Source organism: Dipodomys merriami, unplaced genomic scaffold (genome assembly GCF_024711535.1).
Source record: "Dipodomys merriami isolate MVZ:Mamm:240054 unplaced genomic scaffold, mDipMer1.0.p SCAF_4, whole genome shotgun sequence".
Classification (NCBI taxonomy): Eukaryota; Metazoa; Chordata; class Mammalia; order Rodentia; family Heteromyidae; genus Dipodomys; species Dipodomys merriami.
Window position 1 is genome coordinate 23,787,869 of NW_027205603.1, and position 21,379 is coordinate 23,809,247.

At 39.6% G+C, this 21,379-nt stretch overlaps 1 protein-coding gene and 1 non-coding gene across 4 annotated transcripts; both read right to left on the bottom strand.

Moving 5' to 3' along the window:
* Positions 1-5,619: 5,619 nt before the first annotated feature.
* On the bottom strand, positions 5,620-21,323 carry Clxn (calaxin). Of its 3 annotated transcripts, none has more exons than XM_069991760.1 (7): positions 21,164-21,323; positions 17,726-17,884; positions 15,991-16,095; positions 15,208-15,359; positions 14,413-14,517; positions 10,571-10,650; positions 5,620-5,983 (listed from the first exon to the last, which is right to left on the bottom strand). In XM_069991760.1, exons 1-6 carry the CDS (start codon positions 21,219-21,221, stop codon positions 10,585-10,587), a joined length of 645 nt encoding a protein of 214 aa, XP_069847861.1. In that variant the 5' UTR covers positions 21,222-21,323; the 3' UTR covers positions 5,620-5,983; positions 10,571-10,584. The 3 variants fall into 3 exon arrangements, with proteins under 3 accessions (XP_069847861.1, XP_069847860.1, XP_069847862.1); XM_069991759.1 differs by lacking the exon at positions 5,620-5,983 and adding an exon at positions 8,332-8,504; XM_069991761.1 differs by lacking the exon at positions 5,620-5,983 and adding an exon at positions 9,621-10,444.
* On the bottom strand, positions 11,019-11,083 carry Trnaa-ugc (transfer RNA alanine (anticodon UGC)). The gene has a single exon. It is a non-coding gene; the product is annotated as a tRNA-Ala (tRNA).
* Positions 21,324-21,379: the final 56 nt, after the last annotated feature.

A 21,379-nucleotide genomic window follows, 5' to 3' on the forward strand; every position in this document is an offset into this window, starting at 1 on the left:
CGCGGGCCAGCGCCTGCCTCTCTGCACATACCTGGGTGCTGGTGCAGGCCCTGGCCTGCTCCTACATCCTGCTGCCTGTGATTCCATCTCCTGCTGCGCCCTTCTCCACAGCCTTGGAGGCCAGCCTGTCACTCTTGAACCCTCCATCTGATGTTCACAGTCCGTGTGGCCAGGAGTGGAAAAGCGGCTCCTTAACTCTCTTGCTTACCTCTTTCCATGTTCTTCCAAAAGGAGACAAAGGCTTGAAGATCATTTCCTCACTCAGTAAATGATTGTAGTCTTCACCACTATCTCCTACCTCTCTGTGATCCTTTTTCTTACCTCTCTCTCCTTCTTCCCCTCCTTCTTTCTCAAGAAGGCCCTGCACACTCATTTCCTGATCTGTTTGCTCTTTAAAAGCGGGTACATGTCTCCTCTCACATCATTTGTTTGTGAGTATGTAGAAGGCGGTTACTGAGGAAGGGACAGGCAAGCACCATGCAGAAATCCAGATAGGATGAGACAGGGGACCTTGGAAATGAGGAAAATGTATCCATATCTGCAGTCATGACCATCTCACCATCTCAGGTCTGCTGTGGTCTCTTCCACACTTTTGTGAATCACAATCAGCGCCAGGTCATTACAATTCAGAAAATATAGGCTGCATCACACCTAGTCAAATTTTCTGCCCCAATTAAGAACACAGAAAATAGACCACAGCATGAATTTAGCTTTTTGGTGCTCATGAAACTTGAATGCAAATTAGTGTTTATTCAATGGACTTTAGATTTTTATGCTTCCACAAAAAGCATGCATCTCCTTGACTTCTAATATTTTAACACTTTAAGGCTGGTGTTACAGACATAAAAAGGGTACTTTTTCCCCTGCTGTGGTGGAAACTGAACCCAGAGCCTTTATATTGCTAGGTAAAATCTCCACACTGAGCTACAGGCCAAGCAATATAGTAATTTTTGAGTATAGGTTCCCCAAACTAAAGTCATTAGTACTGTGGTGCCAGTTGCTTTAAGAATTAGCATTCCCATGGTAGAAGGGGACTGCTAAATGGGATAAACCATTATGTATTTCTATGTTGAGCATGTCATGAGGGATATGTGTGTATGTGTGTGTGTGTGTGTGTGTGAGAGAGAGAGACAGAGAGAGAAAGAGAGAGAAAGATGATTCATTAAGATTCTACTCATGTTTGCATCAGAATATATCCTAGTTTCATGAGATTCAATTCTCTCTTAATTCAGTTATTAAGGATATTTCAGAAATATCCTTCAAATCATTGTGCTGATTAAGAGACAGTGTCACATATATAGCACCAGGCAGGAGCCAGGAGGCAGGGATTTTGTTCACACTGCTTGGTGTTCATATTTAATCACACCTCTGAAGAGACAAGCACACTCTAAGACAGTACTCAATTCTCACCCCTAGTAATCTGAGCATTTATCTCCTACTTTACAGTTCAGAGAATGATATAGACATTATCTCATTCCCTTGTAAGAACTCTGGGAGGAAGAGAGAGCACATGGCATTCCCACTTCATAGAAAAGGTCATTTGTGAGGTAATCTCCAGCCTACAACTGGATGCTCCTCCATTTTGCTTTGCTATGAATAACACTGATCACACTATCCCGATGGAGTTATGAGCGGCTCTCTTACTCAGTAAACATCATGTCTTCCCCTTGAATCTCAAGCTCACTTTTTATTCATATCTAAAGTGCACAATGTGGTCAATAGCATGTGGATTCTGTGACCATATGAAAGAGCAGGGACTAGATATGGTGAACAGCCTGGGCTGAAGATTCAGTAGCAGCACATCCAAGCCCTAGCACATACTGCTTGTGTATCTTGGAGCAATTACTAAGTGCCACACCATCATTTCTCATGCTCTCCAGTTGATCACATGGTCTCATATTTACATCTTCTACCTCAGACAGAAAGAAATCTTGGTCTGTCACCATCGGACATCTCTTGTGTCCTTCATTTTAGGGCCACAGCTTCTTCTTTTTTTTCACAAGCCAGTGGAGACCATGGCCTCTCTTCCCTCTTTGTGGTCTTTTCTGGCTTTGGAGCTACCAAGGTTTGAAAGGCTGGTGATTACTGCATGGAGTTTATCATATTGAGACTCTTCATAAGGCAAAAACTCAGCCTTACATCTGGAATTCTATTAGAACCAAGATGAAAGCCTTCACATCTAAATTGGAGCTTCTAACCAAAAACAAAGACTCCCACAGTGTATTCAGATTAGAAATGGGCAGGGAGCAATGTCTGTGGTTCCCAAATAGATGTTCATTTCACAGTGACACCCACAGCCTCCAAGACCCCCAGGTAAATTCCCTAGAAGGCTGGGGACAATGCTCAGAAATACTGGGCTAGAACAGATGTTGCTGTAGACAAATCTTTCATGTTAGGATTAGATAAGGCCTGAAATTTGGCTTTCTCTTTACCAGTTGGGAACATATACTAAGTTTCTTGATCATTCTAAACTCAGTTTCCTCAATGTATAGGATGAAAATCACCCTGCTTATTCATGTTTACCTGTTGTAACCATGCTGAGAAACTGATGAGATAAGGAATGTGTAGTGCTTAGCATGAAAGTGCTCACTGGATTTTTGTATAATTTATTATTGAAATCATGAGGGTTATTTTGAGTCCACATTCTGACTCTGCCATTTTCTGAAGGGTTCATTAAGAAAGGCTTAACCAAATGGTTTTAATTAGTATTCCAGGCTCCTCTGTGCTTCACACTAATGGCTCCTCCTGGGTGGTACTGACTCAAGCTGCAAATGGGACTCCCAGAGAGAAGTTTGGAATTCAGCTGCCATCCGGCCTCCATCACAGTCCCGGGACTGTGTGCCTCCAACAGATTGCTCAGGATCCCTTCCAGTTCCAAGGCAGGAGACTGGAAGGTGCGTCTCAGGTTAAGGGGGAAGACAGCCTGTATTTCACCCAATTTGTTTAAATGCCCTTTAAGTTGACAAGCCCTCACCCCAGGGAGCTCTCTGTGAGCCTGGCTGGGGCCACATAATAGCTGCAGTGTGGAGCTGAGCGGGCAGGAGGAGGTAAAAATAAACAAGAGGATGTGTGTCTTAGAGGGAGGAATATTTTCTTGACGGATTAGGTAGGAGGCAAGAGGTACACAGAAAAAGCCACAAATTACCAAGGATGGAACCTTGAGCAGTTAACTGCCACCTAGGGTAATGACACCCTGATAAAGGCATGTCAAATGAAGAACTATGTGAGGCTTCCCTGAAGATACTTCACTGTTAGCTTTCCTCCCTTTGTTACTTTTCCATGAAATGGAGGTTTCCTTGGACCATAACTTATGAGAAGGTGCTTTTCCCTTAGAAGTTACTGTATTAGGCTTGGGTCTATCCTGAGTGATAACAGACTGAAATCACATTAAGAAATCATCTACTTCACTCTCACAGAGAGAGCCTCACTATACCCCAAAGCACATACCCATTACTATTGACTCTCTTGAAAATAATACCCAACTATTCTCACATTTTACATTATGACCAAACTTGTGGGTTAAATTGCTAGTTTTGTTATGCATGTGTTATAGATTATGAATAATGGATTTTCTATACCTCTGTTAGTCATACTTGGTGAGACTTGAACCATTATCTTTAGCAAGAGTTATGAGATGGATAAAGAAGTAAGACTTAGATCAAGTACAGACACAAGTGATACGGAGAAGCTAAAAACAGTTCAGAGGAGTATTGTGATCATGTTTGATTTTAATCCTACTTATCAACTGGCTTTATCATGATGTAATTGTATTTGTGTTGGGAGGAGAGGGACTGTTACTACAACACATACAGTGACAGGTGATGACATAACCTGCTCATGATGTGGAAGTGTCATTCATATTGTGACCAAGGACAGGCCAGGAGCAACTGGCTAAGGCTACAGGAACTCTCAGGATGTTGCACAGAGTGGGAAGTTAGGGAATGTTTTGGATGATTTTATGGTGCCAGCAATTGCAGGCCTGGTTTCTTACAAGTGCAGTCTTGTACACAGAGATATTTGTGGGCTAAGAATGCAGGACTACCAGTTTTCAGTGGTGGTTTTTAAATCCTGTAGTTAAAAAATAGTACTTGATTGTTTCCCAAACAGAATCTCTCTGTGCTCTTTGAGGGATGATGTGTACTTCTTCAAAAAGGAGCCCAGGTTGTTTTTCTGCTGGTCCTGGAGAGAAGGCAGGGAGGGAGAAGGCAAGTATTTGGGGAGAGAGGAAGACCAGACCCAGCCTTCCAGAGTCTCAACCCAGCTGTCCCAAGAGAGGACAGTGACTGGGCTCTAAGTTGGCTGTACTTGTAGTGCTAAGTCAAGGCAGGTTGAGCAGAGCAATAAGGGCCCAGAGTGGGCCATTGTAGAGATCATAAAGCTTCAGAAGAGATTTGTGTGCTCAGATGGGCTTACTGTCTAGGAAAGGAATTTTGTGTTAAAATCACCCTTTCTTTTTTTCCAGGAGTAGTGGAGATTGAACGCAGGACCTCTTGTTTACTAGGTTGGTGTTCTACCATTTGAATCACATTCCTAGGCTTGCTTTTTGCTGCTTATTATGAAGATGATCCCTAGTGATTTTTTTTTCTACCTAGGTTGGTCTTCAACCATGATTCTCCAGATCTCAACCTCCTAAGTAGAGATGATTACGGGTCAGGGTCACTGGCCCTAGGTTCTCAGTTTAGAGTTACCACAGTAGTGAACGTAAGGAAATCTGACAATGAAGATGTAGTAATAGAAACACATGCTCAGGTACATCATGACTATGAGCAGCAGCCATGTTTTCTATCACATGTTGAGAAGCTCTTGGACAGAGCAGTCTGATCATAGGCCAGTATCATCATAAGATGCATAGAAATGTCTTGAGTGATTTTTTATTGACTTTTTAAGGTTTATGTAATGTTAAATCATAAGAAGAATTGTTCACATAGAACAACTTTCATATAATCAAACTTCAATAAAAGTTTTATATATATATATATATATATATATATATATATATATATATTCCCCATACTGGGGATGGAACCTAAGGCCTTATATTTATGCTAAAGTAACATAGTTTTGTAAGCTTCCCCCTGTTTTAGTTTCATAGGCTGTGTCTTATATCTGTTAATAAGGTGTTCTACTTTGATTTACATTTGTAATGCATTGTTAGGGTGAATTCAGATACATTTGTAAATTTCTAGCTGGCTTAATTTTTATGCATCTTTTGTATGATTATAGTAAATATGCCATTAAAACATAACTATACATACATATTCTAAAATGGTACAATACATATCTTAAGTAAACTAGAAAAACTCATAGTCCTAAGTAAAAGAAAGGAAGCATAAAGGACTTTAGACAGAATGGCATTATGTAGCCTGACTAATTATAGCATTATTAGTTCTTGTTAACAATTTAGGAAAAGTTTGCAAAAACAGGTGTTTAAGGCTGCTACTGGCCCAATAGAACATTTTAATCCCCTTTCTTTGATTTTAAAAAATAAGAGGTGTGGGTTTGTAAAAAGAAAAAAATTATCTATATCTATATATATGTATATATAGAGAAAAAACATTTTTAAATGATTTGTGTCCTTTGGGGTTTATGTCCTTGGAAATTAATGTTTTAACCAAATTTTAGAGATTAATCATGGTAGGGAAGAACACACAACTATGCAGATTTTAGAAATGTGCAATAAAAGTATTGGTTTACAAAAAGATTTTACCTTAACATCAGTTAACATAGGGATGTATATGTATAATTTAAATTCTTTTAATGTGCATTTGCTATACTATCACATGTGCATAGGTTTGTGGGAGTCAGGAAAGATGATCTGTGAGTTGTCTTGGAACCACAGAGACATATTTCTTACACTTCAATGACTACTGAGGTCCTCTGGCCCAGGAAATGTTCCAGGAGCCGCCCTTCATGGACTAAACACAGTGGCCCAGGCTCATAGCACTCTGCAACATGCCATTTCTTTCACTCTTTTTGCTTCTACCTACACAAAGATAGAGAACCAATCAGAACACAGCATCAGTGAGGGAATGGAGAAAGTTCATAGTAGGTGAGTGGCTTGCTGTGTTTATGCTGGGAATGGCTCAACCAGGAGACCTTCATGGAGCATGGCCAGCCTGCACGTGCTGTAATGGTGGACTCTGGCCTGCTTTTGTGCTTTTCAGACTTACCTCAGGAAAGTACATCATGAGACATGTGAAAAGATTAATCCACAGAGATGCTCACTTGTGGAATTATGTGTAACACTACGAATTGTTGAAACAAACAAAATTTCCATGAGCAGAGGGCTGCTTAATGCAATCTGTTGGGATGGAAGACTAGGCAGCCATGACAACCGAGGCTGTAAACACTGAGTGACCTCAAAAATGTTCACAAGGCAGTGGTACATGTATTTATTTACTTACGTATTTACTTACTTTCTTGTGTCAGTACTGACCCTGGAACTCAGGGCCTAGTGCTCTTTCTTGGCTTTTTTTTTTAATGTCAGGTTGTTTGTTGTTGTTTTTGTGGGGGAGGGGCATTTGTTTGTTATTTTCTTTTTTAGTACTGGGTATTGAACCCCAGGATGCTGCACCTACAAAACAAACACTTTGCCACTGAGCTATATCCCAGCCCTTGCTTGTTTTTTATTTTTATTTTTTTGCTTAAGGCCAGTGCTTTACCACTTGAGTCACAACTCCACTCTTGGCTTTTTCGTGGTTAATTGGAGAAAAGAGTCTCACAGACTTTCCTTCCCAGGCTGGCTTTGAACCATGATACTCGGTTCTCAGCCTTCTAAGAAACTAGGATTATAGGTATGAGCTACCTGGGATTATAGGCATGAGCTACCAGGGCCCAGTTAGGTAATAGTTCATTTAAAAAGCAGCTTACAAAGATGTATTTACTTATAAATACCATAAACACGAGAGGATCCACTAGAATATTTTATTTTTAGTTTTAATTTCTTAAACTTCTGAAATATTTCCCAGTAAACTTCAGTGTTTTGTAATCAGAAAAATCAACTAAAATTGATTTTTTTTCTCTTTTTAAAAACCAGATTTCATGCTTGTAATCCTAGCTACTTGGGAGGATCATGGTTCAAAGCTAGCCAGGGCAGGAAAGTCTGTAAGACTCTTTTCTCCAGTTAACCATCAATAAGCCAGAAGTAGAGCTGTGGCTCAAGTGGTAGAGTGCTAGCCTTGAGCACAAAAGCTCAGGGCCAGTTCCTAGGCCCTGAGTTCAAGCCTCAAGACCAGCATCAAAACAAATAAGAAACAAACAAACAACAAAAGCAGAGGATCTAAGTGTCAGTTTTCAAAAAAATGATCATAGGAAAAAAAAGTGTTCAACATCACTATTTAAAAGCGAATACAAATCAAAACTACAAGGTGTCAGTTCACTATACTTAGAATTACCCAAAGGACAAAGAGACAAAAAGTAACACATACTGGTAAGGATACACAAAAAGAAGAGCACTTCTAAACCATGGTGGGAGTGAAAATGTATACAACTATTATGGAAAACATTATAACAAATTAAAATAGGGCTATTTCTAGTTATATATAGCCATATTTCTAGTTATAGATCCAAAGGAAATTAAACATGCATTACAGGGGGAAATCTGTGTCTTTCTCAGTAGACACAATATGCAAATCCTGTAACTTTAAGGTCTATGAATAGATAACATGTCTCTATATATTTTATATATAGTCATGTGTGTTTGTATACACACCCATGTATATACACTATGGAATGGTATTCAGCCTTAAAAATGTAAGAACTTATGTTACTTGTGACAATATAAATAAATTGGAGGGCAACAATTATAAGTGAAATAAGTCTTACTAGAAAAATGCTTCAAGGCATTATTTTTTCTCTTTCTTTTTTTTTGAGGTTTCAATTCAAGTTTATGAGTATGATGCATTTTGATCAATGTCATAATTCCTTCACACCCATGTCTCCCAATCCCATTTTTACGTGAAATCTTTGTTGTTGCTGTTGTTTTGGGTATACTATTTGGATTTGAATTGAAGACTTCATGCTTGCTGGGCAGGTGTTCTAACACTTGAACCACTTTTTACTTTGGTTATTTTTGAGGTAGGTTCTCACTTTTTGCCTGGGTCAGTCATGATACTCCTGTTTACACTTCCCACCACACCTGGGAATACAGATACATGCTACCAAGCTCATATTTTATTGACTGAGATGGGGGCCGAGCTGTTTTTTTTTCTTTGCCTGGATTGGCCTTGAATAGCGATCTTCCTTATCTCAGTCTCCTGAGAATCTAGGATTACTGGTTTGAACCAATTACACAATTTATGTGGAGTTACAAACAGAGAAACACCACTGAAGATAGTTGGATGATGGTTGCCAGTGACTGGGGGAAGGAGAAATTGGAAGATACAGGTAAAGGGTATGATTATACAATATGAGTAAGTTCTGGAGGTAGTCAATGTAACAGTAGTTATTAGAGTCTTGAAATTTGCTAAGCGCAGCAGATGACACCCAAAAAGAAAATGAAAATTCTGTAAGACAATGGATATGTTAAATTAGTGTGACAGCAGCAATTATTTCACAAGATGTATATAACAAAACATAAGTGAAACTTCAACAGGTACAAGCTTTCCAATTATCTTTGAATAAACATGGAAAAATTAAAAACTGTATTGCTTTGTTTATACCTACTTACTGTAGGCAGAACACTCATAGTAGGGCCCAACTGTAAGAAGCAGCAAAACTTGTTGGTCATGGGGGCTTGAACTCTGGGCCTGGGCGCTGTCCCTCAGCTCTTCAGCTCAAGGTGAGCGCTCTACCACTTGAGCCACAGACCCATTTCCAGCTTTTTCTGCTTATGTGGTGCTTAAGGAATTGAACCCAGGACCTCATGCATGCAAGGCAAGCACTCTACCACTGAGCCACCTTCCCAGCCCAAGCACCAAAACTTTTAAGGAAATACTTGCACTTTTTACTTTCTTAGTAACAATCTTCTTTTGTCTACAAGATAAGCTTTTGCTTAAAGTTACTGATACTCTGTGTTGAAAAAAGGGAAATTCTTTCCAAAGCAGCCTCTTAGTGCCCATGCATGTGGAGAGCAGAGTCCTTGTGTGTCCTCAATTACTCCCAGAGCCCCCTGGGAGCCCATCATTCAAAGATGGGCTCACAGAGACCTCCCTAGGCCACATATTGTCCATAGGCCCCTTCTGTGGTCTTTAGTAGGTTGCAGTTGGTGGATAATACAATTGAGTACAATACAATAGAATCCCTCACTAAGGGTACAGATGAGTGAGGTCAGGCAAGGAGACTGAAACATCGCAGTATACTCAGGTGGGGACAAGGGGATGAAGACAGGGTTTAGGGTGGACAGACTCTGTGAGTCATGGCTGAGAGTGGCTTTGTCACCTGATACAAAGCAGGGTTCAGGGGTCTAGAATAACTCCAGAGATTAACAGAAAGCTGTGACCATGTGTTATCCATCAAGCCTTAGAAACAGAGAGAGTTATCCATCAAGCCTTAGAAACAGAGAGAATATTTCCCCTTCTCTGATCACCAAGAACTTATATTTATGTTATGGCATTTTATGGTTTTTCAATCCAATCTGCTCTCATTTTTAAATAATTTTATTGCCTTTAGATAGTTATACAAAGGGGCTTCAATTCCACATGTCAGTTTATGAGTACAGTACATCTTGATCAATATCACCCCTTCCACCATTCTCCTCCACCTCTCCTGACTCTACCCATTCCCTCATTTTTCCCTGTTACATTTTTACAGGTGGACATTGAATACTATGACTGCATTCATCCATGCTTCCTTGCTTCAATTATGAACCCTATTCCCCTTGACCTTACTCAGTCCCTGACCCTCAAGTACCAACGTTTTGGTATTTATTTTATTCAACCATAGGTTAGCTGTTCAAAGGCATTATAACACTGGAATTCTCCCCTGCATATACCATACTTCCATCAATACATTTGTGTGCATGTGCAGGTTACTCTGTAGTGTGCACTATTTATTGAGCATCCACTCATAACTGCTATGGCTGATATAAAGATGTGTGTAGATAAAGTCCTTGACTTCTGCTGGTAAGGCAAAAGCCTCCACAACAGTGGAAATCAAATTGAAATAGGCTCTAATAGTATCTTCTGTCTCTATTTCCTTCAATGCCTTAGAAAAAGGTGTTTCAATGAAAAATGCCAGTGTTGTTCTGTTCATATCATCTTAAAAACTGCTGCTATGAAGGGCATAGTTTCAATGATTTTCAATATTCGCTCCATTATTTTCTGGCATGAAAACTGATTGGTGACTTTGTAATCTGTCCATTATTTTAGCGGATCCAGAGATTTGATGACAGGTTTGTGCTTCAACAGGTGGTCCCCATGGTAGTAAGGCATCCCAGACAAGCTAACTTTATTTTGCTAAACCAACATTTACCAAAATGCCTCTTGTCTCCTGTGTTACTTGTACCCTGTATCAGAGTTAAGAGATACATGTAAATGAACCCCATCTTCACCTCAAAATATACAACTCAGCATAATCCTACTAAGCTAAGGAGAAAATAAAATTCAGGGTATGTGTCTCCTCTTGCACTCACCTAAAACAACTTCTTTAGGAAGTCACATCTTGCAATTCATTTGAGTCTTTGAATACTTGGGCTTCAAATTCCATTTGGCTCTATAAAGTAGAAGTATTCAATTTACTACAAACTTCCAAACAAAATGAACAACATAAGATGCTTCATGCATTTCTGTAATGTTAATACAGTCATGATATCTGCAAAAGGACAGACATCAATAACTTTTTACTTTGATCTTCATTTTTTTTCTCTATGATGGAACCTTATGTTCTTGCTTAGCTTTTTCTCTCAAGGATGGTGTTTTACCATTTGAGACACATCTCTACTTCTGGCCTGTTTTGGGGGGGTCCAGTCATGGGGCCTGAACTCTGGGCCTGGGCGCTGTCCCTCAGCTCTTCAGCTCAAGGCTAGCGCTCTACCACTTGAGCCACAGTGCCACTTTCAGCTTTTTTTCCTTATGCTTATGTGGTGCTGGGGAATCGAACCCAGGGCCTCCTGCATGCAAGGCAAGTGCTCTACCACTGAGCCACCTTCCCAGCCCCACTTCTGGCTTTTTTTGGTTCTTAATTGTAGATAGGAATCTCATAGACTTTTCTGTGTGGCCTAGCTTGCAATCTCCATCATCAGATCTGTCTCTTGGGTAGTTAGGACTTACATACATGAGCCACTAGCACCTGGAAACTCTTCATGTGTTTTGCACTCATAGATTTGGTCAGTGCTGAGAACATTCCAAGCACAATGCTTGCTTTGGGGGCTATGACCCACTCTCCATGAGCCTCTAACCTGGCACAAAGCTCAGCAAGAAGCTATGAGCATAAATCAGGATGAAGGTCAGAGTAGGGATCAACACCAGTGCACTCTGAGTGTCCAATTGAAGCATTGGGGCATGACCAAAGGATGGAAAAGAAGTTTCCTGAAACAGAAGAAGACTGACTCAGAGCCACAGGTGAGTGAGGGATGTGGTTCAGTAAAACAAGGACTCGAGAGAATTTGCAGGATGATTTATTAACAGAGTAGATGACCTGAGCAAAGGCAGACTTGGGGTGGATGAGAAGGAATAGATGGTAGTGCAGGTCTTAAATCTATATACTTTTTCAAGAAGTTTGGCTGAGAAGGAAGATCATTGGAAATAAAAATAGAAGTGGGATAAGGCAAGTTCCCTCCCTCTTTTCCTTTCTTCCTTCTTTTCTTCCTTCTTCCTCCTTCCCTCCCTCCCCCTCCTCTTCCTTCTTCTTTCCTTTTCCCATGTTTGTTTCCTTATTGTGCCAGTTTTGCAGCTCAAATTTAGGGCCTCATGCTCTCATTTAAATTTTTCCTCAAGGCTAGAGCTCTACCACTTGAGCCATCATACCACTTTGGGTTTTTGGGCTGGTTAATTGGTGATAAGATTCTCACAGACTTTTCTGCCTGGGGTAGACAACTTTGAACCTCTATCTTCTTATCTTACCCTCTTCAGAAACTAGGATTACAGGCATGAGCCACTGATGTCCAGCTTTCCTCCTTCTTTCCTTCCTTCCTCCCTCCCTCCCTCCCTCCCTTCCTTCCTTCCTTCCTTCCTTCCTTCCTTCCTTCCTTCCTTCCTTCCTTCCTTCCTTCCTTCCTTCCTTCCTCCCTTCCTTCCTTCCTTCCTTCTTTCCTTCCTTCCTTCCTTCCTTCCTTCCTTCCTCCCTTCCTCCCTTCCTCCCTTCCTCCCTTCCTTCCTTCTGTTCTCCCTTCTTTTCTTTTCTTTTTGTCTTTTAGGGGGAATGGTTTTTGATCATTCAAATTCTAACAGGAAGGTTTTGTTAGTGAAGGAGGAGTCCGTGGATGCTGGGAAAGCCAAGCAGGTCTGGATCTCCCTATCAGTCACCTCTGAGATCATCCATGCACTCCTCCACCTCTCCACCCATCATTCACTAGGCACCTATTTAATGTCACAGGTAGAGGATGAGAAAATACACTGAGAAAAGAACAGAGTTCTAAGGGAGCTATAGAGCTAAGGGAGCTAATATCTATGTGACGGCATGGATAGTAAGTAAACAAGTAAATATCAATTAGGAAGTGAAAACATTAATGAAGAAAATGAAAGCAGGGCTGTGACAGAAAGGGTAATGCTAAAATGGCCGAGATGAGGCTCTATAAGGAAGAAGCTGGATGTCATGGGAGACTGAGGCACATGATTTGGTGAAAGTACTCTGGGCAGAGGCTATGACTAATGCAAGGCATGGAGAGAGGAGTATCAACATGGCTAGTATAGTTGTAGTGGCCTCTACAGAGAGAATCAGGGAGAGGAGGAAATGTGGTTGGAGAGAGAAGGAGACCATTGTATCCACTTCAGGGTTGGAGCCTTTGTATTTCCAAAGATAGGACATGTTGTGGAGACAAGGCACTAGATAGTCAATAGTAGAAGCAAGAAAGCTCATTATCTTTGTTGGGAGAGCAAAAGTACAGGGGAAGCAGGAATGGAGGGAGGAAGAGTGAGCAAATTCAGTCATTGTATTCAATGTATATTATGAGAAAAATGAACTACAGTGACTTGTGGGTAGAGAAGGGAGGGGGGAGATGGGGAAGAATGAAGGGAAGGTTGACATTGCCAAGAAGCATTGTACTCATAACATGACTTATTGAATTGTAACTCCTTCATACAACCACTTAATAATAGCAACAAAATAAAAGAAAGCTCTTGATCTAGTCCAAGGGACAGATACTTGTGTCATAGACATGGAGATTATAGTCAGGGCTCTTTGGTTTGTGACTGAATAACTAGGGAGATGGAGGAGGGGCAAGTTGGGGACATGTCCAACAGGCAGCTGGAGATATGAACCAGAGCATAAGGGGCTAGAGACATGGATAAAGCACATCATGTAATTAAAACACGCAATGAACTCTGGAGGTTGAAATCTGAGGATCTTGGGTTGAAAAGCTAGCCTAGGAAGAAAAACCCATGAAACTCTTATTTCCAATTAACCAGAAAAAAAATCAGAAGTGGAGCTGTGGCTCAGCCTTGAGTGAGAAAGCCAAAAGAGTCTCAAGCTGGAGTACAAAAACTAATAAAAATCCTGCAGTGAATGGTTGTCATCTTCATAACAAAGCCCAACCCTACATGGTCCTTCTAGACATCTGCTGCCATATCTCTGGTCTCCACACACCAGCTTCTCCGCTGAGACAGACTCCTTTGCATGTGTCACTTGCTCTTGTTCTCGCTCCTCCTCCCTCATTTATAAATACATCATTCCTTTGGCATAAATTAATTAGTCCTGGTTCCTTGGTCCTTTGAAACAAATCTTCCTTTGTCTCACCTGCTACTGTGGTTCCACACAAAATGGAGGTTCTGGCACAACATATCAGGGTACCCCACTCTGAGTTGAGTGAATTTGGGCAAGTTGCCTACATCATCAGAGCCTTAATTTACCCATGTATACAAGAAGGATAATAATACCACATACTTCTTAAGGCTGTTAGAGGGATTAAATGAAGTGATATACAGCACAGAGCCTATGACTTTGCCTGGCATAGCTGAAGCACCATCGAAGTAATTAAATATTATTATAATAATACTTATCACCCTCTTGTGCAATTATTTGCACGTTGGTTTTTGCCCTTAAGCATGGCCATTGAGCCTTTCATCTGTGCTTCTGATTACACATTAAGCCTTGTTAATTGTTTCTAACATGAATGAGTAAGTTCATGAATGAAAAATGAACCACTGGCTACAGTAGCACCATGAGATGAATTGTCAGGTTCTTCTTTAGTGGCTTTTCTCTGCTTAGAGCTGCAGGAAATGTGATTCCCCTGGTCTTCCACTCATCAAACCCAGAAGTTTTGGATTGTTTATCCTGGATTATATTTTGGTTATGGTTCAGCAGAACTCCTAATATTACCTTTGGGTCAGGTAGGCAAGGTCCAAAGGCTTCCAGCAAAAGAGTCTCTTCCCTTACAGCTTTCTCATAGTCTGCAAAAGACAGCTTCCCATCATGGTCATGGTCCTGAGAGGGGAGGAGACAGTAATGTTCCATTCAACATATGACATACTTACCATAGACACTCTATTCAGATCCAACTGGTAATAGAAGAAATGTGCTAGAAAAATAAGAAAATGGGTTGTGAAATTGTACAGAATTTTTGAGGGAGCTACTGAGGATCAAACCTAAGGCCTTATGGATACTAGTCAAGAGCTCTAGAGTTCTACCACTGAATGACACATCTAGCCCCAAAGATTTATTTTCTTTGTCAGTACTGTGGCTTGAACTGAGGGCCTGGGAACTATGCTTACGGGCATGTGCCACTGGCATCTAGTTAAGTTTTTTTTTGTTGTTGTTGGTCATGGGGCTTGAACTCTGTACCTGAGCACTGTCCCTTAGCTCTTTTGCTCGAAGCTAACATTCTAGCACGTTGAGTCACAGTGTCATTTCCGGTTTTCTAGTGGTTAATTGGAGATAAGAGTCTCACAGCCTTTCTGCCCAGGCTGGCTTTGAACAGTGATCCTCAGATCTCAGCCTCCTGAGTAGCTAGGATTACAGCTGTGAGTCACTAGCACCAGGCTAATATTTTTTTAAAAATATTTTAATAACAAGCATAATTCAGGGGTTTTATTTAAACAGTAAACTTTACTTATCACAATTTGAATTTTTTGATCTATTCTATATTCAATATGAAACCATGTTACTCATAATTACCATTTTCTTAAGTGTTATTTCAACCAAATCTTTAATTCCTTCATCAGGGTCTTCCTCGGATGGCTGTTTGAGAAGGCTGTTCTTCAACATGTGAAACATTTCCTCTTTTGAAATGAAGCCATCACCATTCAAATCAAACACTTCAAAGCAATCTTAAAAATATGTCAAATTATGAATTTGATACAATCGCTAAAGTAACATTTCCTAGGATTAAGTCATCAAGGTCAAGGATGATCTTGTCAGTGCTTTATCAGTCCCATGAGCCTTGTTGCAAGCTTCACAGTGTGTTAACAAACACTGTTGGATATATCTAACAACACTCCTTTCCCCCTAAAAAATCTTGTTTCCCTTACACTGAGCTTTGGAAAAGCACACCTAAGAGCAATCACTTGGACATTCTCATCTTGATATGTTGAATACTGTTAAGGTATGACTTTAGCAGGGATCATTAGAATTAAAGATCAGAACACTTGAATCAATGTTCTCTGAATTTATACTTCAAGGCAAGAAATGTAAAATGTTTAGCACATACATATATACATGCGTAACTAGAATGGAAGTGGTAATGCCTCTGCCATCTTTCTTGGTGTGAATCCTCCTCAGCATTGCTTACTATTTTTTGATCCCCTACTGATTTAAATTCACTCCATAAAACAAGCTGATGAGGATTCAGACCAATCAATCATCCAACCCCCCAACTAAGCCATTTCATTGGCTGGCTTGATTTAAGTACACAGACCCTGTTAGTCTAACATTTACAAAGAGAATAGACTTCCCACTTACATTTCATCTTTTCTTCTAATGATCCTCGAAGGAACACTGATAATCCATGAACCCATTCTGATACATTTACAGAGCCATCATTATCTTTATCAAAACCTCGGAATACTGCAGAAAAAGATAGATACTATGTAACAACTGTGCTAAATATTCTCAATAAAGTACCTATCCTGGCTTCCTTTCTTTTAGCATTCAAAGAAACCCCCAAAATTCCATGGATCAGTGTTCTTATTTGGCCAAGAAGAAAACTAAGACATCATAACATTGGAAAATACTTCTAATTACACAATCAAATTTTCCTTTCATATTTTGTGAAAATAAAAGAATGTCCTAAAATAAAAATATATGTATCACTTAGACACATTAAAGATTAATATACATAATTTTATGTTTTGTTACTTAAGTAACACTATTACACTATAGGACTTTTTGTGTGTGTGTGGCAGTCCTTGTGTTTGGACTCAGTGCCTGGGCACTGACCCTGAGCTCTTGGGTTCAGGATTAGTACTCTACTGCTTGAGCCACAGCTTCACTTCCAGCTTTTTGCTGGTTAGAGAAAAAAGTTTCACAGATTTCCTTGATAGGCTAGCTTTGAACTTCAATACTCAGCCTCCTGAGTGTAAGGTATATTAAATAGGTAGGTTTCATTAGGTAGCCGATAAAGAGATCACCAGGTGCTATTCAGGCAGGAAAAGAAGTGTTATTTACAGAGCGGCTGTCCCTTCCGTGCATGGTGGAGAAGCATGGCTGAAAAAGGAAGGGGGTGATCTACCCCTGGGCCAGGACTTATCTAGGCCAGGGACAGGAAGAGGTATGGCCAGGTGGGGGGAAGATGTGGCCACACTGGATCCTGATGTGACCTCTGGGTCTGGGACCCTCCTAAGGTCAGATGGGAGGCCTGTGACCAGAGGTGGCCTAGGATGTGACCTAGCAGGAGGGGAAGGTGACTGCTTCCAGGTGTGCCAGTTATCTAGGTAACAGATCCTGGGCAGAAACTTAGCCAAGAGGTAGGGAGGTATCCTTGTGCAGACCTTACACTGAGTAGCTACAATTATAGGCTTGAGCCACAGGCACCTGGCTATAGAATTGTTTTTAACTCTTATTAAGCTATTTTCTAGGCTAAAAGGAAATTTAGTAATACAATTAAGATGTAACAAAAATACATTTTTAATCTTTAAACTCTTAAACTTTCAATTGCCTTTTAAAAACTATGCTATTTATTACATTTCTAAGTAGAAATATAAATGTTTTGGGATTTTTGATATGAAGAAAGATAAACTTATTCTACTTTACTTTGCCCATTTCCTTCTATTTATTTATTTTTGTGTGTGTCAGAACTGCAGCTTGAACTTTTCTTCATCCGTTTTGTTCAATGAGGTTGTCACTCTGCCATTTGGGCCACACTCACATTTTTTTTTTTTTTTGGGCTTGTCAATTAGAGATAAGAGTCTAACAGATATTTGTGCCTGGGCTGGCTTCAAACCACAATCTTCATATCTCAAACTCCTGAGTAGCTTAAGATTACAGACATGAGCCATTTGTACCTGCCTGATTTTGCTCACTTTTCATATACAAAATAAAGAGAATATTATTGCCTTCTGTGTGAAATTTGGAAAATTACAATTTCAAGTGAAATTGATCATGTGAAACACAAAACATCCAAGGGTATAACCAAGCTCCAAAGTTTGTTTGCAGTAGCGGCTGGGTTTTGCTGGTTTGAATCCTACGTGTCTCTCACCTCTGTCCATGATCATGTCATCTGTCATTCCAAATGTTGTGTGCAGGATGTTCCGAAATGCATTGCGATCAAGTCCTGTGACTGAACCTGGCCGTTCTGTTGTTTCCCCCACCAAGGTATAGAAAAGGTTTATGAGTCTTTTCACTTCAAATTTGTTAACTGTAAAAGAATAAAATGAAGATGGAGCAAAAGTATGCTTTTCATCTTTAAGTTCTAACTTACATTTTGTATTAATGAGTATCTATGTGCTATGAATCTGTCTGCTTGCTTCCTATCCATAATCAATCAGTCCATCGATCTGTCTATCATCTATCTATTTATGTGACTACACCTCAAAGATAGCAGATATACATTTGTTTCTTAGAGGCGTTTTGAGATTCAGTACCCTTAAGTTAATGGAAGATGAAAGCCATTACTCAAGGAAAATGCAGCATTTGCTCCAAACCAAAGTGAGATGTTAGATAGATTCAAGTCCACTGATGTTTTGGAGATAAGAAGATAATATTAACCATGGGACATGAATAATGACTGAAGTGTCAGATTCTAAACTTTGCAAAGCTGGTAGAGGTCTGGCTCACAATAAGAATGGTAAAGTTCCCCCATCATTTCATGGGATTTACAAATAAGCTCTCTTTTGTCTAACTCAGAATAATCTTTTTCTAATAAAGAAATTTAAGCATATGTTATCACTCAACATAGTTCTTAAGGATTATATGAAAACAAGCTATTCAGTAGTACTTTGCAGGAAGGACATCTTTATTTAAAGGACGTATACACGCAGGTTCTTGCTTGCATACATAATTGCATACAGTGCGGTGTTTATAAACACTGAGTTAATTATTTGTGTTTCAACAACTACTTGAGATAAGTAGAAGGGTTACTGCCTGGCACTAGGAATACAAAAATGAGTCTAAATATGAAGAATGAGTAAAAGATAGGAACAATTTTATTTCAAAACCAGATAAAATTATGGCACAATACTTTACAAAAATAAGGATAAAACAATTCTCTGTCTGTCTGTCTGTCTGTCTGTCTGTCTGTCTGTCTGTTTGCACAAAGTGGAAAACTGTGCTTCATCCTAAAGGCTAGGAAAGGCTTGAGTATGATTTCTGGTTTTATGAACCCCATTTTAAGAGAAAACATGCAACCTTTGTATAATGAAAAGTTTAATAAATAACAAAAGAAAATAATGATTAAAAATTTAAAATGAGCTGTTAAGTTACTATGAAAACCAGTTCCTTAAAAATTAAGACACAGAATTTCCATATGATACAGAAATTCTGAGTGTGTCCATGGAAGAACTGAGAGAAGAACTAAGCAGCTGCATACCAATGTTCACGTTAGCAGTGTTCACAAGGGGGCAAACCATTTCTGGATGGTTGAATGACTAAACGAAATGTGAGATCTATATCTATATCTATATATTCTTGCAATGGCATATTATTCAGCCTTAGGAAAGGAAGCAACAGCCTATCCAATGCTAAAAGAGGCAGGAATATTTATGGACATCATGATAAGTAAAAGATCTAGAAATAAAAGAACTGTGTTATATGATTGTACTTAAGTGATGTACTTATACTAATCAAATTCATAATGACTGAATGTAGACAGGTAGTTACAAGGTATTTGAGGAAAGGAAGGAATAGGGAGTTATTATTTAGTTGATACAAGGAAAAGATGGAAAAGTTCTGGAATGTGAGTCTAGATCCCCCCCTTGATCTGAAATTTCACTTTCCTTGTGTTGTGTTCAGTTACCCACCAATGGAGTATAAAAACAGCATATAGAAGTTTTCTTTCTCAAATTTATAAATTTTAGTAACTTTCATTATAGAATATGGCTATAGTTGTTTATTTCATTATTTGTTACTGCAGTGAATCTCTTACTGTGCCCAATCTATAAATTAAAATGCATCATAGGTGTATATACATATAGGGTAAGTATGTGACTGTAGGTTTGATATGCTACAATTTTAGACATCAGCTAGGAGAGTAGAACCATTCCTCCCATGTGTAATGGGGGAACTTCTGTACTTAATGTCACATTCAGCACAAGTACATTATATGCAATATACAAAATATCTAATATATTGTATAGTGTATATTATATATTATGTCATATAATCTATTAAATATTATGTAAGTATATGTATACTAGTATGTATATATATATATTATGAATGAGCAAAAATTAAACCCACCAAACACTGTTTTAAAGGAGGAGGGAAGAGAAAAAGGAGTTAAGAAAGAACAATGTAAAACACAGTTAAGCCAGGTGTGGTGGCTCAAGCCTGTAGTCCTACCTACTTTAGAGGTGGAGATTGGGGGAATCTCGATTTGAGCCAGCCCAGGCAAAAAAGAAGTTCACAAGACTCCATTTCAACCATGACTGGGCGCAGTGGTGTACCCTTGAATCACTTTTCTTCAGAATGCTCTGTATGTGTCTTGTAGATCACATTCTGTAGCATAGTGGATTTACTTGGTGCTTACTTAAGATTCTTTTTCTCTAACAGTTTCATCCACCACATTATAATCTGACAAGTAATAAGAAATTTGACTTTAGTTAAAATTCCTCTGTTTAAAGACACTTAAAATTATTAAAATATTCCTTCTGTAATTATTTCTACAGAAAATTCTGTATCATTTACTTTTAACAGGTAACTATCATAGTTTTAGGGGAATCACTTTAAAGTGATATTTAAATATGGTAAGAGATAATATTTCTTGATATATTTTCACTTATCTTAAAAAAAATACACTTATCTTCCAATTGTCTGTACTGCAAAGTAGCCAGTGAAAAGTGGAAATTGAGTTGGGAACAGATTGTTTACCACATGTTTAACTTTGTTATGCAATTCAGTTTCCAAACAAATCTGTGCTTTCAGACATAGGTTTCTGTGCCCTGTCAATTCCTCTTCCCTAGAGATGATCAGACATTGATGAGTATTTTCCTCATCTCCTGTGAGTTTCCAACCCTTAGATTTGCCAGGTTATTTTGCTCTACAAAGATCTAGAAAGCAAACTGTGGTGCATGGTGGTGTATAGTGTCCTTAATTCTACTACTTTCTTAAGTCCAGTGCCTTTTTTTTTCTTTTCCTATTTTGGTATTCATCTGAGGCTGAGACACGTCTTGTGGGCCCCCATGATCGGATTTCTATAATACAAATTAAGTTAAGTGGGTCTAAAAAGCAGGCCGAGTGCATGCTCCAGGGTAGGCAGCACTAGATGATGAGTATAAATTCTTAAAATTCTTAGACTGAATGTCTGCCCCAAGGAGCTAGCATTTCTGTAAGGCTTTTTCAGGTGTCTTTAGGGAGTAGGCATAGAGGGATCTGTCATCACACCAGCCTAGAAGCAGGCACTGCAGGGACATCAGCCCTGTGTTGCATAGACATATGGCCCAGGAGGCCTCTGCTGGTCCAACACCCGAGTTTTACTTACAATGCTTGCTATTTTTTGTTAAGGTGTCCACCAGCTTCTGCAGCCTCTTTCGGTTCATGATGGGAACTCATGCGTTCGGGCCCCCGGCGCGTGTTTCCAGATGCGCACCTCCTAGATTCTCAGGAAATCTACCGACCAGGGCTAGGGTATCTTAGCCAGGTGTCCGGGCCAGACGTGTATGCTACTCTCACAGACCGTAGCCATGGCAACGGCTGG

Excerpts from the sequence above, each read along its gene's own strand:
- Clxn (XM_069991760.1), bottom strand. The coding sequence starts at position 21,221 with ATGAACCGAAAGAGGCTGCAGAAGCTGGTGGACACCTTAACAAAAAAT. Across the intron at positions 17,885-21,163 it reads AACAAAAAATAGCAAGCATT|TTAACAAATTTGAAGTGAAA; the intron begins GTAAGTAAAACT and ends ATTCTTTTACAG. Across the intron at positions 10,651-14,412 it reads CTTGCCTACCTGACCCAAAG|AGCCAAATGGAATTTGAAGC; the intron begins GTAATATTAGGA and ends TCTACTTTATAG.